The sequence below is a fragment of the Protopterus annectens genome, chromosome 2.part0 (genome assembly GCF_019279795.1).
Source record: "Protopterus annectens isolate FY-2018-M chromosome 2.part0, PAN1.0, whole genome shotgun sequence".
Lineage (NCBI taxonomy): Eukaryota > Metazoa > Chordata > Ceratodontiformes > Protopteridae > Protopterus > Protopterus annectens.
The window spans coordinates 1202991414-1203007288 of record NC_056728.1 but is presented as its reverse complement, the minus strand read 5'-3'; the positions used below and the strand labels follow the sequence as shown (position 1 = coordinate 1203007288).

The 15875-nt window shown below is 40.8% G+C and overlaps 1 protein-coding gene across 1 annotated transcript in view; it reads left to right on the top strand.

Moving 5' to 3' along the window:
- CCSER1 (coiled-coil serine rich protein 1) overlaps window positions 1-15875 on the top strand; it is a 2683941-nt gene that overhangs the window by 754642 nt on the left and 1913424 nt on the right. The window contains exon 2 of the mRNA XM_044060390.1: window positions 9187-10533. Within this exon, the coding sequence (XP_043916325.1) occupies window positions 9187-10533 (1347 nt within the window). The remainder of the gene's footprint in view (window positions 1-9186; window positions 10534-15875) is intronic.

Genomic DNA, 15875 nt, shown 5'->3' with positions numbered 1-15875 from the left:
GATGGTTTTAGTACATAGGCATAGCCATTGTGAGTTAATGAAGATTTTTAATAGCTTTTTGAAAAGTGGAGTAGATGTAAGGGGTGTCAGTTTACTAGGAAGCTAATTCCAATAATTTCCAATAGAGTTAGTAAATAAACAATTGCCAGATTTGTTGTTGGATTTAAGGGTTGCAACTAGTAGCTTATTTGCTGAGCATAGGGTACTGAGATTTTTATATGGGTTGATCAGGTTAGAGAGAAAGGGAATATTTGTAGGATGCCATAAGATTTTGTGGGTGATAGCTAATCGTTAAAAGAGCATCTGGTTTTGGAGTTCCAGCCATCCTAGTTGTTTTAGGTTTTGACAGTGGTGAGTATGGAAAGGGGATCCAGTGGCGAATCTAGCAATGTTATTGTAAGATGTGGCCAGCTTATTTAGATTGTATTTGGATAGATTAGTATAAATTGGGGAGGCGTAGAGAAGGGTGGATAGTAGGTGCGTTTGGGCAATAGTAGTCCTGGCTGTAGGTGTAAGGAAGGGTTTTACCCTTTAGAGGGAACCAAGTTTTCTATTCACTGATTTGATGGTAAGGTTAATGTGAGTGTCAAAGTTGAGATTATGGTCAATTGCTACACCTAATAGTTTGGTAGTTGTGTCAGGTGCTATTACAGTGCCGTTGTTTGATATAACTGTGAAATCTATGGAGGGAGACTTCTGGGTAGGGGTGAATAGTAAAAGTTTGGTTTTTTTTTGGTTAAGGAGGAGACAGAGTTTGGAGAACCAGTTTTCAACTAAGGTAAACACTTTTTGCGTGTTAGACTGGGTTTTAGCAGTAGATGCTGCAATGCAGATTAATGTTGAGTCGTCGGCATATTGAATACAGGTGGTTTGGGGTAGTAATGTTTTCAGGTCATTGATAAATATAGAAAAGAGGAGGGGCCCCAGAATAGAGCCTTGTGGGACTCCAAGGGAGATAGGGAGTAGAGTAGATAGGTTGTTGTCCCAGAGGACTGCTTGTTGTCTATTTCCAAGATAGAATTTAAACCATTTGACAGCCTGAGTGTGAACTGAAAGTGAAGTAAGTGTATCTAACATTAAATGATGATTTAGGTTCATAGGTTCATAGGTTCATACTAGGCTATCTGCCCGAGGGCATTTATAAGCCTAGCCCATAGTTTTGTGGCTTACGCCACCCCTTTAGTTTGGAGAAACTATGCCCATTATTTTGCTGTGCCTCTGTCGAGCAGTGACACTGAGGTAACCCCTGGGGTGTATCTGCGATCTCCCATCCATTGGTCAAGATTCCTCTTGAACAAGGCCAGCAAGGTGCTCTGCCTCACATAAACCGGGATTTTGTTCCACAGCATAGGGAGTCTTTGGGTGATGAATCTATCCCTCCAGCACGTCCTATTAATAACCGTGTCGAGGTTTAAGTCTCCGCCCTTGTGGCTCTGAGGGATCTAGATTTTTGAGATGAAGCATGTTCATCAAATCTGGGTTTGACATGGCCTTGTATGTCAGGCATAGGTCACCTCTGAGCAAGCGGTAAGCAACTGAATATAACTGGAGTTCTTTCAGTCGGGCAGCATAAGACAGATTTTTGAGACCCTTTATCCTTTTGGTGAGGTACTTTTGTGGCCTCTCCAGCTGCTGCAAGTGTCGGGTCAGATACATTCCGAATGGGGCATTGTACTCGATCATTGGTCTGATGAGTGATGAGTATAGGGAGACTATGACTTCCCTTGATCTAGATGTGAATCCCTTCATGATAAGGTGGGCAATGTAGAAGGTCTTCCTAACTACTTTAGCAATATGAGTGTCGAATGAAAGGCTACTGTCAACCTGGGTTCCCAGGTCCCTAATAACTTCTTCTGTGTTCAGGGGATTGCCACCTATATGGTAGCTAGGGGTAACCTGATTTTTCCCGAAGGGTATGACTATGCATTTCTTGGCATTTAACTTTAGGCCATGGCTCTGGCACCAATTATCCGTTTCTGTGAGACCCTTCTGAAGGATATCTGTGTCGGATGTGTTTTCCACTACGGCCCAGTTTGCAGTCATCTGCAAACTTTGTCAGCCATAACCCTCCTGTGTTTGCTTGTACTTCAGAAAAGTAGATGCCAAACAAGAGTGGGCCCAGGACTGAGCCCTGTGGGACACCACTTGTGACAGGCTTTGAGTCTGACATGGCGCCAGCAACTCTGACCCTGTGGGTTCTGTCACTCAGCCAGTTTGCAACCCATCTTGTAATGTATGGGTTTACATTTAAGTTGATGAGTTTTTCAATGATACCCGAGTGAGGTATTGTATCAAAAGCCTTCGCCAGGTCAAGGTAGGCTGTATGGACTGCCTTTCCCTCGTCAATGGCCTTGGTGACTGTTTCAAAAGTCAACCAAGTTTAGAAGGCATGATCTGCCTTTGACAAAGCCAAACTGGGTTGGATCCAAAGTCTGCAAGTTCCCTATGTCTTTATTTATGAGATCCATTATGATCCTCTCCATGGCTTTGCAGATAAGGCTTGTCAAGCTAATGGGACGGTAATTTCCAGGGTCGGTGGAGGCACCGCCTTTGTGGAGTGGGACCACAGTCGCTGTGCGCCACTCCCTGGGTACGTATCCAAAGGTGAGACTAAGATTAAACAGCTGTCCTAACTGTGGGTTTAATTCCTCATTGAGTTTATGGAGCACACAGCCGGGGACACCATCAGGTCCCATGGATGCTGTGTTCTTTGCCTTGGAGAGAGCAGTTCTCATCTGGGCATTAGAGATGTTTGGGGGGCTACAATCATTTGGTATAGATATCTCTCCTTTAGGGGAGAAGTTTGCACTGAACCTTTCAGCCAGTATGTTGGCAATGTCTGTAGGATCAGTAATCTTCACATCATTTTGAACTAATTCTGAGCATATCTGGGAGTTTCCTCCTAGGTTTCTGACATAGCTAAAGAATGCCTTATGGTTGTCTTTAGAGTCCTTAGCTATTTTTTTCTCAAAATTAGCTTTGGATGATTTTATGAGAGCTCTTAGCTTTTTACTTATAGTGATTAGCGGTGTCTTACCTTTTAAGGATTTTGCTCTATCTTGTAGTAGCTTTCTCCTTTTGTTGTAGAGTTTGTTTATGGCTGGGGTCCACCAGACTGGACGCTTGCCTTTGGTACAAAGAGTCTTTGTTTTGCTTGGGATTGCCTGATCCATGCAGCCCTGCAGGTGCTGGTAGAAGGCATTTGTAAGTGATTCAGCGGTTTGAGTAATGTTAACCGCTGGCTCAGGGGCCTTAAAGGAGACCACACTAGTCTTTAGAAGTATGAAGTCGGCGAAGTTCTTTACTGTGGTCTTTTTCATTTCGGGTGGGGGGGGGATGAGGACCTCCAGCGAGATTAGTTTGTGATCAGATCTCACCAGTGAGGGGTATACTTCCGGCATTGAACATTGTGCTCCCATGTTCGTGATGATGAGATCAAGTATGTTTTCTCCTCTTGTGGGGATGGTGACTAGTTGTTCCATGGCATTTGAGTTTATGAATTCCAGGAACTTTTGGGCTAGAGTGTTTGGGCTTGAGTAGTGTTCCCAGTCTATATTAGGGTAGTTGAAGTCACCTAGTATGATGGTGTTCGGAGATACATTTATCCCCTCCAGTGTTTTCAGGAAGGCCATATGAGGTTCCTGAGTTTGTGAGGGTGGTTTACCATGTCAAAGGCTTTGGAGGGGTCTAGAAAGAGAGCAGAGGAGAGCAATTTGTTGTTTCGATTTTTATTAATAGAGTCAGAGAAGGATAGGAGTGCAGTTGTAGTACTATGATAAGGCCTAAAGCCATGCTGGCAGTCAGCTAAAAGATTATTTTGGAGGAGATGATCAAGACAACCTATGATGCCTTCTACTCTATGTGACAAAGTTTCCTTAAAAAAAGTAAGGCTGTATTTAATTTCTTACTGATGATGTTTACACAAGCCATACTTTCTTTACAATGTATTTTAGTAACTGCATCTCTAAGTCAGTCGCAGCACACCTATGAGATTCTTTTACTTTTTCTCTGTCATTTGTAACTGCAGTCTTCCCCAAAGAATGTCTAACTCTTCTTCTAACAGTTCATAATGCTTGTTCAGTAAATATGCTTTACTCACCAGATATAATCAGAGCAATTCAATGCATCATCTGAATTTCACTTTTAGATCATTCGTCTGTAGATTAAACAAAACCCTCATTAGTACTTGGTTGCACAGTACAATGACATTCTGAATGTGCATTTCAAGAGTTTTGGTCTGTTTATTACTTCCATACACTATTGATAGCAGTTAATTTTTTAGGTAAGTGTATACCTTTTGTGATTCTCTAGAAGCTTTTAACCCATAGGCAAATGGTCTATTGCCTTGTAAAATCACCTCTCCTATACCATTCTGAATGGCATCTACTTGCAACACATCTAACCTAGTTATATACTAGTATTTTTAATGTTTGAATATTTAGAATGTCTTAAACATTTGCCTATTTCTCTCCTTTTGGAATAATAATCCTCATTTATGAGATACATGGCTTCTTCAAATTGAAATAAATAAGATTCTAATGACCCTGGGAGGCAACTAATATGGCCCCTGTGCTTTAACTTTTATTAGGCAATCAGTTTTGTTTTCATCTTCTCCCTTGAGTCAGTGGTATCCATCAAGTGCTCTTCCTGGCCACTTTACTGTGTGAAGTCATAGATAAAGTATTTTTTGCTACAGCTATTTATTCTGAGAAAGCATAAGTTGTAGACCTGTAACCAACTGTGTAGACCTGTAACCAACTGTGTAACTAGCTACAGCCTTGCAATCATGTTATAGTTTAGTTGCTAGTCATTGTTTTTGATTATTGAATGTTTGACCAAGTCTGGTGAGACACTGAGTAATTTTTGTAATTTAACCACCCCAATGAGGAAATTGTCCCTAAAAGAAAATTGCAGTGAATTAGGTCAATGGAAGAACTTATGTTAGGGGCAAGAGGATATCTTTGGTTTTGTTTACTGTGAGGTAGAGACCTGCGTTTAGAAGACACTTCTTGAAATGCTACTTTGGAGATGGTTGGAAACTTGCTCGATGTTAGGACCTGAGCAAAGCAGGGTAGAGTCATCTGTGTATTGATTTAGGCTTGATGGTCTACTGTGGCAGTTCATATAATTTCCATCAGTGCTAATGAAGAATGGACCTAGGACAAATGTTGTGTGGTATTCTAACATTGATATGATGAAGTAGAGCAAACGTTTAATGTACTGAAAATGCTCCATCTGGAAGCTGTAAAACTATGAAAAGAACTGATTAGTCTCAGTATTGAAGTAGTAGGTGGTATTTTACAATGTCATAAATATGAAAACATGGCACATTTCTTGGATGAATGTAGCTTTTATCATCCACAGAACTGAAGGAGGGCAGTTTCAGTGAGACAGCCTTCTCTGGATCCAAGATTGTTTGAGAGATGGTATTGTACATAATTAAGTATTGACTTATTTGTAGGTTTCTGTGATTAGAGACTTGGGGGATAAGAAAATGATGGAAAGTGATCTATCATATTTGCGAGAGGAACCATTTCTTTGAAGGATAATGGCTACTTGGCTTTTAAGTCTGGAATGGAATTTTGAGCGCGTAACAAGAATTAAGATTTGGTAGCCAGTTTCTTGTACACCTGTGTGTGTGTGTGTGTGTGTGTGTGTGTGTGTGTGTGTGTGTGTGTGTGTGTGTGTGTGTGTGTACTTAATAAAGGTATTTAATGTGCAGATTATTAAGAAATGTTTGTGTCTGACTAGCTGAATGAATATTTCAAATCATGTGACCTCAGAAATAACAATTCAACACTTTTTTTATGGGGCCACAGTACCTTCACTGTCCTAATTTCTCTCAGTATTGCCATTTAAATCATGCAAGAAACGCTTCAAAGTGTTTTGTTTTATTTGTGGGCCTGAACAAGTATTTGACTCAGTCTCACACTCCTGGTTACTAAGAGAACTTCATGTCCCTGGTATGGACGATTTAACAGTATACTTGCACTGATCTTATATTCAAAACAGAACATACACATTTCTGTCTCAAAGCAAACTGTTTCAATCTGGCAGTAACTGATGTTTCCAAGGGTTTGTGTTGAACTTCCTGCTGTTTGCTGTTTTTACAAAAACTGTTAAAGCTTCTAATAGCTTCTTCTTCTTTGTCCTGTATAAATATAATTTTGCCTTCTGCACTATTGAGTTATCATCGTCCGTGATATGCAGTTTTATTTCTACATTAATTTGTTCATTCTCTGATCCCCCACTGTATCCAGGGGTGCAGGCATGACCAAATTTATCCAAACCTTTACTGATTGCAAGACAGAAAATTAATCCTGGATAAGATGCAAGTCATTTGCAGAATGCACACATAAGTTCTCTGTCACACTTAGCATGCACATCTATGGACACGTTGGAGGAATGCCAGTTAACTTAACTGTATGTCTTTGAGATGTGAGAGGAGACTGATGTACCTAGTTGAAGCCCATAAAGATACAGGGAGAATATGCATGAGTCACACCGAAGGCATGCTGGTGGTTAACAAGTTCAGAGAACCAATCAGTATGAAGCAGCAGTTTTAGGATCAATCACCAATTACCATCAAGTAGCAGTGCTAATTATTGTATCACTCTGCTACCCAGTCTGCTGTTTAGTGATCGTAGAATATTTTTTTTTTGTAAGAAAAGAAACTTTATCATGAAGGCACCAACAATTTCTTGTTAATTGCTATTGTACAAATAGTAAATAATATTTTAGCAAACTAGACCATATTCTGTCCATCAAGTGGCTGCATTGAAACTGTTCAGCCATGGATAACTGCTCAGCCTCAATCTTTCAATCTTTTTCCATGAAGAGTAACTCTGGGGTGGAAAAGTTTAGACCTTGTTAAGTGCTTGCTGTAGGCTTTGCAGATCTGTGAAGCTCAGACTGTATTAAAGAAGGGATTTTTTACACCTGTTGTTTGTCTTTCGGCTTTTTCCTGGTAAGGGGTCGCAACAGCGGAACTCCGATCCAATAATGATTGGCAGTAGATTTTTACGAAACGTTGAGGTGCCAGCTCAACGCCCAACCTTCAACGAAGGCATGCCCATTTACGCACGCATGTCTTTCGAATACTACCCAACCACGGGGAGGACATGCAGACTCCACACAGAAGGCACTCCCAAGCCAAGCCGAGAATCAAATGGGAGAACCTCTTGCTGTGAGATAACAACGCTACCACTGTACCACCATGGAATACCAAAAACTTACTTTGCCTTACTTAGGCTACAGCACTTCAAAACTTCAGTAAAATATGTATGTTGTTTGATGCAAAACTCTCCTAAGTGTATACACCACCATGTCTTCTTACAAAAAGTAAGTTGGGAGAGAGAAAGAGAAACAGAAATCTTTTATAGACTATACTCATCTTCTGATCACTGACCTTCAGATTACTTTAGCTGACTCTCACTTTCACAACTAATCAGCAGTTGCTGCAATATGACATCACATCATGAAACTATAGTCCACATGCTCACTGTGATAACTTCTCCTCATTCCACAGCAATCACTAGGAACTGGTAGTATGAGCTTTTCCATTCAAGACTCGAAATTCTGAAACTGTATCTCATTCTTATTAAAAAAGAAGTGTCCATACCTTTGTGGTCATCCTGCAAAGGTTCCTAAGTAGCCAAGCATAATGTCAGTGCTATGCAGGTCTAACTGAATTCACCTGACTGCTTCCACATGCTTATAAACTCAGTCTCTTGTATCATATTTATATATGCTACTGTGGTACTGAAAACTAGCAGGTATACAACGCCTGTTTTATAGTATATCATATATATATATATATATATATATATATATATATATATATATATATATATATATATTCATATTGTCTCATAGCCTCTTTTTTCAGTTTTCATTTTTAATCTGCACTCCTTTATTTGTGTGATAGTGCTTGTTTTCATAGCTTATTTTGATAGCAGGCTAACTGAGCATATATGCAGTATGAGTGTGTGTGTGTGTGTTTGTGTGTGTGTGTGTGTGTGTGTGTGTGTGTGTGTGTGTGTGTGTGTGTGTGTGTGTGCGTGCGTGCATGTATGCGTGCGTGCGTGTATGGGTGTGTGTCTGCCCCCATGTGTGTGTGTGTGTGTGTTTGCATATAGATAGACAGATAAATTAAAATGTACTTTAAATAACTGATTTTGATAGTATCATTCAGTCTGTGGACAACCATGTCATCCTGTAAACTCATTGGTTATTACTGTTTTCTGTCTGCCTGTCTGAATCAACATTAAGCAGTTTATACATTATTTTCCTTTTTAGCTAAAGCAAGTTTGTTACTGAAAAGTGGCTCTTAAATTCTAGTCTGCTTTGCTCCTCAAAAATAAATCCATGAATAACTGAGGATTTCAATGTGTGCAACCCACAGGAAGTAGATTGTCTGAAAGCTATAATTATAGCTGGTTTGAAAAAGAAAAATGCTAATAAAAAATCCTTAACAGGGTTTCCACCTTTCTATCATGTTGGTACAGTCACAGAGTTGATTCTGATAAGTATAGGGGATGCAGGCGTGTAACTCTGTGCCTAGGAGGTGTACTCTGCTTTGCTTGCTCCCTTGCAGAAACCCATAGTTGATCTTCTTGCTTCAGAGATTTTGTTTCAGCCTCTCTTGTGTTCTTGAGCAGTTAGGTCTAAGTTTAGTAACCTAGACCCAGGGTAATGTAATTTAGCAATAAATATTTCATTGGCACAGATACTACAGACAGAGTATGTCAGTGCATCATAACCTTAACCATAAGCATGTCTGTGTAAGATTCATTGATTTCTAAATACAGTCACTACTCAGCTACTGATTATAACTGGATCTCTTGCTTAATTATTGTACTTAAATGCTTGAAAAAAACTGGGTACGCGAAAGCAAATACAATCCACATATCTCTGAAACAACATTATGGGCTTGTGTAATCAAATGTTTTAATTGCTTGAGTTAGAGTCTTGGAGAGTAAACATAATTTTCAAAACTGTAAGCTGGGATGTTATTCCTTGTCTGCCATATTGTGGGACTTTAAGTACCTCTGTAATAACTGTAATAAAACCTGATGGTAGATTTAGTGAGCAAATTTATTGACTGTATCAGTTAACTGAAACAGGGGATTGATTTCTGACCTGTTGAGATGCCATCATTTATTTTGTGTGTTTGTTTTTATACAGATTGTCCAATTAGCCTGCTGAAGCCATACACACTCCTAGTTCTGATGGGGGATTCAGTACACAGACGCTCCACATTGGTCTCTAGATTGCCAATATTTAGAAGGTCCACTGTAAAAAGACAGGACACCCTGCCAAGCTCACCCTCATCAAGCAATGGTAATGGACTGCACACCTCATCTCCATCAAGTACTAATTCCAGCTCGAGCAGTGCAGGAAAGCGGAGGAGCATATTCCGAACACCTTCCCTTGCATTTCACAGTAAGAAGGGGACTGACCAGAAATCAGAGTCCAGAGATCAGAACAGTGGTGTCTCTAATGGTACTCACTCTACAGAAAGCAGTTTACAAAAGCTGGAACTCGAGGAAAATTGTAAAAACCGCAGCAGGCATTCTTTTGGATTTTCAGGATCACGCAGCAAAAAGATCACCAGATCTGCGACAGAGGATTTTGAAAAGGAGAAAGAACATTCAGGCAGCAGAAGTGTATTTATCAACTGTTTAAGTTCAGGAAAGCATGAGAATGATGATTCAGGCTTCACTGAGGAGAACAATAAGCGTTCTGCCAAAACGTCTAGTAGGAAGCTAATTCCCAGGTCGTTTTCATCGCAATATAAATTTGCTAAGCAGACGTCCCTTACTCTAGCGCCACCACCGTCATCACTGGCTCATACCCGAAGCCCCAAGAATGCAGAAAGACCACTGGAAAGTGAGACGCTGACTGTGCAGACCCTCACGGCACATTCTGTGGAGCTTACAGATAGCACGCTGGAGTCCCCACTACTTTCTACTGAACATACCACTCTTCCCACTCCATCAGAGTTTTTTCCATTGACTGAGGATTGTGTATCAGAAGCTGCTGCCCTCATTAACTGTGGGAACTCATACACTCACACTGAAGACATCGGTCACTGTGCTGCTACTTCTCAGGTTTCTCTCACACCTGATGCTCTTCCTGTGCCAGACCAAGCATCATGTGACATGTACAGCCCTACTCAGGAAACAAAAATCATTTATGAGGAAGAAATTACTGATGCTGTCTGCATAGATGGACATGTTGCTGCTAGCCAAACTGAAGCGCTGTCATGGATTTCTGATGATAAAGACAGTTTGATAGCCACTGAGGAACAGGTCAGGCCCCCAGACCCAGTGGTGTCTGAAAAGTCCCAGACGTCTGATACTAGCCATATACCTATGTTACAGCAAGCTCTGCCAGAGCCTCAGAATGGATATGCTGAGTTTGTGGCAAACATAACAAAAGCCTCAGAAACAAAAACTACTGAAGTTCACAAAGCTGTTGACTGTCAGTCTCCACCAAACCCACTGAGCAACGAAGCATGGCATTCTAAAGGTATTGTATGAAAAACAACTATGACAATGATTTTATAAGCCTTTTTCATTAAAATGGAAAACTGAAGAAGGAATAAATACCATTATGGCTAAACTGTTATGATACTATTTTCACAGTTTATATAAAATGTGCGCTTAATAATGTGATGGTATTACTTTAATTGAAAGAAACAGTACTGTGAATGGGAACTAAGCACATCCACTGCTGACCCTACCTGTCACCTAAGAAGAGATAGAGGTAACTCCTTTGCTGCAGAGCATAGCTTCTGTAATAGCCCCCATTGGTAACTTGAGAGTGAATCAAAATGGGGGAAAACTCAGTTGCAGCTTTATCCTCATTTCTGCAAAAAATAATTTCTCCTGATTCCAAATTAATATTTACTTTATTAGTTCTTGTTGTGGTAATGATAAGTTCTTGGGACTTTTGCCACAGAAGGACTGGCATCTAGTCTGGCTTCTAGAGGTCTGCAGTTATCCCCTACCTGACTGGGTGGATGCTGTCCCAGTTGGGTATCAAACATGTAGGAGAGGGTCAACCTCTAATATTTTCAGTTCTTTCTTGCCCCAATAGGAATGCAGATTAAGACATACTGTCTCAACATTCATTAGTCAATTGGTTTGGTCTGGCTTCTAGAGTTTTCAAATGCCCCCCCCCCCTCCTTCCTCCCGCTAGAAGAAACATTTTTATCTCTTTTATTGTACTGTTCATGTTTAAGCCTGGTGTAATTTTTTGGGGTGTCAGATATGATTGTCAGAAGTTAAAGTTCCTAGGTGCATTTCATGTAGGAAGCAGATCTTGCATAAAAACTTCCATGCACAGTGTGTGCATGATAACATGTTTAACTCACTGTGTGCATTTTAACCAGAGTTTAATCAACCCAGATGCAAAGACTCTCCAAGACTGAAGAAAAATATAGTCTGTGCATTTTGACCAAGGCCATTATGGCATTAGCCATTCCTACAATGGATGTCCCACAAAAAAGGGGAAAAGGCAAGTACCCTTGCTTGAAGGAAATAACCGAGAAGAACAATATTCTGTATGAGCCAAAGACCTCCCCAGGACTGAAGGCATTGGGTTTGGTGAAGCACTGTTTCAGCTGCAGACTGGGGCAGCTACACATTAGTCTTAGGCCTCTGGCATTGACAGTCAGAAGGACATCACACAGTTAGATGCGAGCATGTCCTCCCTAGCCAGAATTGTCCAGTCATCATTTGGTCTACATGTCTAAATGCAGGAATCTGGATCCATTGCTTGCATATTAATTTCCAAGGTGTTAATGTCTGAAGATATCCCCAATTCCAAGCCTAAGGCCATTGGTGTCCAACCACTTATGGGGACCTCAAAGGTGGATACTCCCAGATGCAAGACTAAGGTGTCCAGGCAAATGATGTCTGCCATCTTGACTCAGTATGTGCTGTGTGAGTCTTCATTCCATTCTGCTTTCTGGCTCCCCTGTCAAAACTTAATGACGTACTCTCAATATTTTGTATACCTTATTAAGAAACTGCACCTATTCTAAACAGCAGTTAGTGTTGGAACCCTAGTGTAAAGTGAAGATGAGATATCCCATGTTCTTCTGACTGAGAAGCAGATCAACTAGCCTATGTGGTCCAGGTATCCTTCCTTCCATCTCAGTTATGAGTAGTACAGTGAGAACATATTGTTCTCTTCCACCTGAGACAAATCCCTTTGCAGTACCTTCAATGGCAGAGACCTTGGCAGATGCATTTAGAGAAGTGCATCCTTGGAGACAGATCTTCATTGATCTGCTCCCTTAAAACCAGGCCAATTTTACAGACTTGTGGATTCCTGCAAATATCTAAACATAAAAACCAGATTGCTGCTTCAGACTTGCTGGCCATAAATGCTGTCAAGGGTCTGCAACAGCTGTAATCCAAAACTCACTTCTCAATTATAGGGAAAAAAATTCCAGAATAGTTTTGCAAGTTGGTATACACCTCTGCCACACTGTTCTCCCAAGCCCTATATTGTCAAACACACAGTTTAAAGTACCAGGGAACACTACTGTCTCAGTTAAAGGACAAGGCTGAAGAGACACCAAAAGTCCTAAGGTAAGCAGTAGATTTATGCAACCTTCCTAGGTAGGAAAGTACACCATGAAATTCAGGTATGTTGCTGTTGATACAGTGTCAGGGTCAGTGATAAAGAGACATGCCTGGCTGAGGACTACCCTCATCAGACAAGTTTAAAACTCAGCTCCTGAATAATCCACTTTAGAAGATGCCTGTCTCTGTAACTGCCTTTTGTAGAACCAAAGGGGTTTACATTTAGCCACACATGTATGGTTGTCTAATAAGTGCAAGAACTCTGGAATATACTCTGGAAGCTCTTCAGTTTAACCATTTATATTTCAAAACTCTGACACTGTCTGTCTGAATCTTGCAGAATTCCAGCTATTGTCCTGGCAGCACATCCTTTTCACTAGACTGTCTTGAGCCTCACCGGAGAGAGTAAGGTTTCTCAGTCATCACATCAAGTTGATATCATATCACAGCAAGGGAACTTCTGCACACTGCACTACATTCCTCTGCTCTGATGGTGACCCTATCCAAACCAGCAGTGGAAGCATGGTTTCTGATGCAGAAGGCTGGCATGACCCTCAGGATATCATATGTACCATAACTTGGCATCATGGCGGGAGTTAAATTGATCAGAACAGAAGTGGACCCTCATTACTGGATGTTAGACAGAGACATTTTCTCAAACTGGTCCACAGGTAGAATGTTTCAAAAATATACCTTTTGCTTCTTCAGAAAGCAGGTAACTACAAATGCTTTACAGAAGGAAACCCCTTCCATGGACCTAGGTAGAAAATGCCTTATCAAACAAGCTAGTCAGCCATTTTCTGCCTTTCACTCAAACCCTGTTATGCTCAATGTGACAGAAATAGTAATGGATGCTAAGCCAAAAAATTCTGTTGATGATTCCCTTTTGACTGAGAAACAGTGTTTTTTTCCTCTAATGAATAGGGTAAGGTCAGAACTTTTAATGTTGCTTCTTTACCCCAAAAAGTGGTATGTCATATATCCTATCTTGAAGACCTTAAAAGTTGTCACTTTAGATGATCTATTTCTCTTCCTTTCAGGCACATATTTTCTGAGGATGTGCTTACTATCTTCCAGGATCTTGGTCACGCACTACAAAAAGTAACACTGCCTCCTTTTAAACCAACTGCTGCTGCTTCCATATCCCTCAAGTACCTGTTGCTCAGAGGTGTTTTTTGTGGTCATCACTTCTATGAGGAAAGTTTCGGAACTACAGGTCTGCATGTGAAAAGGGTGTTTTCTTATATTCCAGAAGGATAGAACAAAGAGAAATGATCTTGAATTCCTTTGATGTACTTAGGCAGCTAATATATTAATTAGGCAAAACAAAAGAAACCAGAAAAGAGTCATGTTATCTGTACCATTTGGACAAGGTAGGGAGCAGACATAATTGTAAAAAATAATCTCTAAAAGGGTAGCTCATTGCATCTCCTTTGTGTATTCATTCCATGGCAGACTCTCCCATAGCAAGTATGATTTTATTCTATTACATTTACTGTTGCCACAACTTCCTTTCTAAGAAGCATCTGCACTCAGTCCATTTTGAAAGCCTCTACGTGGTCATCAGATCATTCTTTTTCAAAACATTACAACCTGGATATCTGTTCCTTGGCAAGAGTAAAGTTTACCATGACCATCTAATAGGAGATGTTTTTCTTGTTTTACTGTTGCAGTCATTACATTTGGGTTATCTGCTTGCAGGTAGCCCTCAGTCGGCTTGATTAACAAAGTCTTGGGTCCTGCGTCAGTTTCTGTCCTTTATTCCATGATGTCAGGTCGTCAGGGGTATAAAACATGCAGCCAACACCATTACATCAGTCTTTCTTGCCATGCGCTGCCCAAAGCAGAAGCAGTTCGCAAGTGCCAATCGGCCAACTCCTGAAATTTTCATTTTCGAGTTTCAGAACTGAAGTCTTCAACTAAAGCTAAGTACCTTGTTGGGGAAACATTTTCTTGCTCCTTACCGATGTCAGTAAAAGTTAATAATTGCATTACTTGTGGAAAGCAAATACCTCATAAAGATTTTAATTTGTATTGTGTTCCTTGCCTAGGCCCTGATCATGACATACCTTGCTGTCGGTTTTGTGCTTTATTTAATCAGCGCACTATCTGTCGTTGGTATATTTTCGCCTCTAAATATTTCAGTTCAAGGTTTAATTATCCAGAAATGTCATCAGTTAGCCATCCGACTACCAGGATTCTGAAAAAAATGCAAAGATAAAGACAGAGACAGGCTGCCAAGGTCCAAAACTGCCGACGACGCTTCTCCTAAGTCAGTCACCAGTTCACCGGTACTCAGTGAGACGCTTTTGCAGCCCCTGATACCCGCTACTTCTGATTCACAGGCCTCTTCTGAGACCCATTCGGAGTCCATTATGCCACGAGATGCTTCAACTATGGAACCCGCGGATGTCTCTACCTTGGATGGGTCCGCTGTGCAGGCACCGGCTTCTGAGGGTGTATTCAGGCCTACGGACTTGCAAATTAAACTGACGCCTCCTTCTTTACTTAGGCCTAAATCTTGTTCCATGTCTAAAAAAAACGACTCCGAGGCCACATGCTCAGGCCTCTATGCCTAAAAAACAAATGATAAGAATTACTGAAGATATAATAACTCTAATCAGGGGTAGCCAACCCCCCCCCCCTTCTAAGAGACCTAAGACTGAAGTTGATTATGAATCTTCTGATCAGGATTCTGTTTTTTTCTGATTCTTCTGATGATCAGGATTTGCCCTTATCTACTTATGAAGATTCTGATGCAGAGGACTCTATTCCCTCTGCTTCCTCTCCTGAGGATTTTTCTTTTGGGGAAACCTTACATACTCTAAGGGAGCATTTCCATTGGGAAAGCCAGGGATTTTCTGATTCAAAAATGAAGCTTAAGGATTTCCTTCTCCTACCTTAGCATAGGCCTTTAGCTATTCCTCCTGTACTAGATATTGTTAATGATGCTTTTTAGAAATCTAATTTGGCCCCTGATTCCCTGCCTCCTGCTCCCAGAAAACCTGACAGATACTACAGGGTCCCTGAGTCCCACAAGTTCCTTTTCAAATATCCTATTGCAGATCCAGATACTATTTCACAGTGGCCCAAGGGCATTAAGGCTTCCACCTCTAAAAATCCTACCCCTTCTGATAGAGACTCCAGGGCGCTGGATAAATGGGGTAAGAAGGTTTACACTTCTGCAACCTTGGCCATTAGGGCTTTAAACTGCCAGTTTCATATGTTAAAGTATCGGCAACATGTTATTGGATTGCTTAAACAGAAAATGATGTT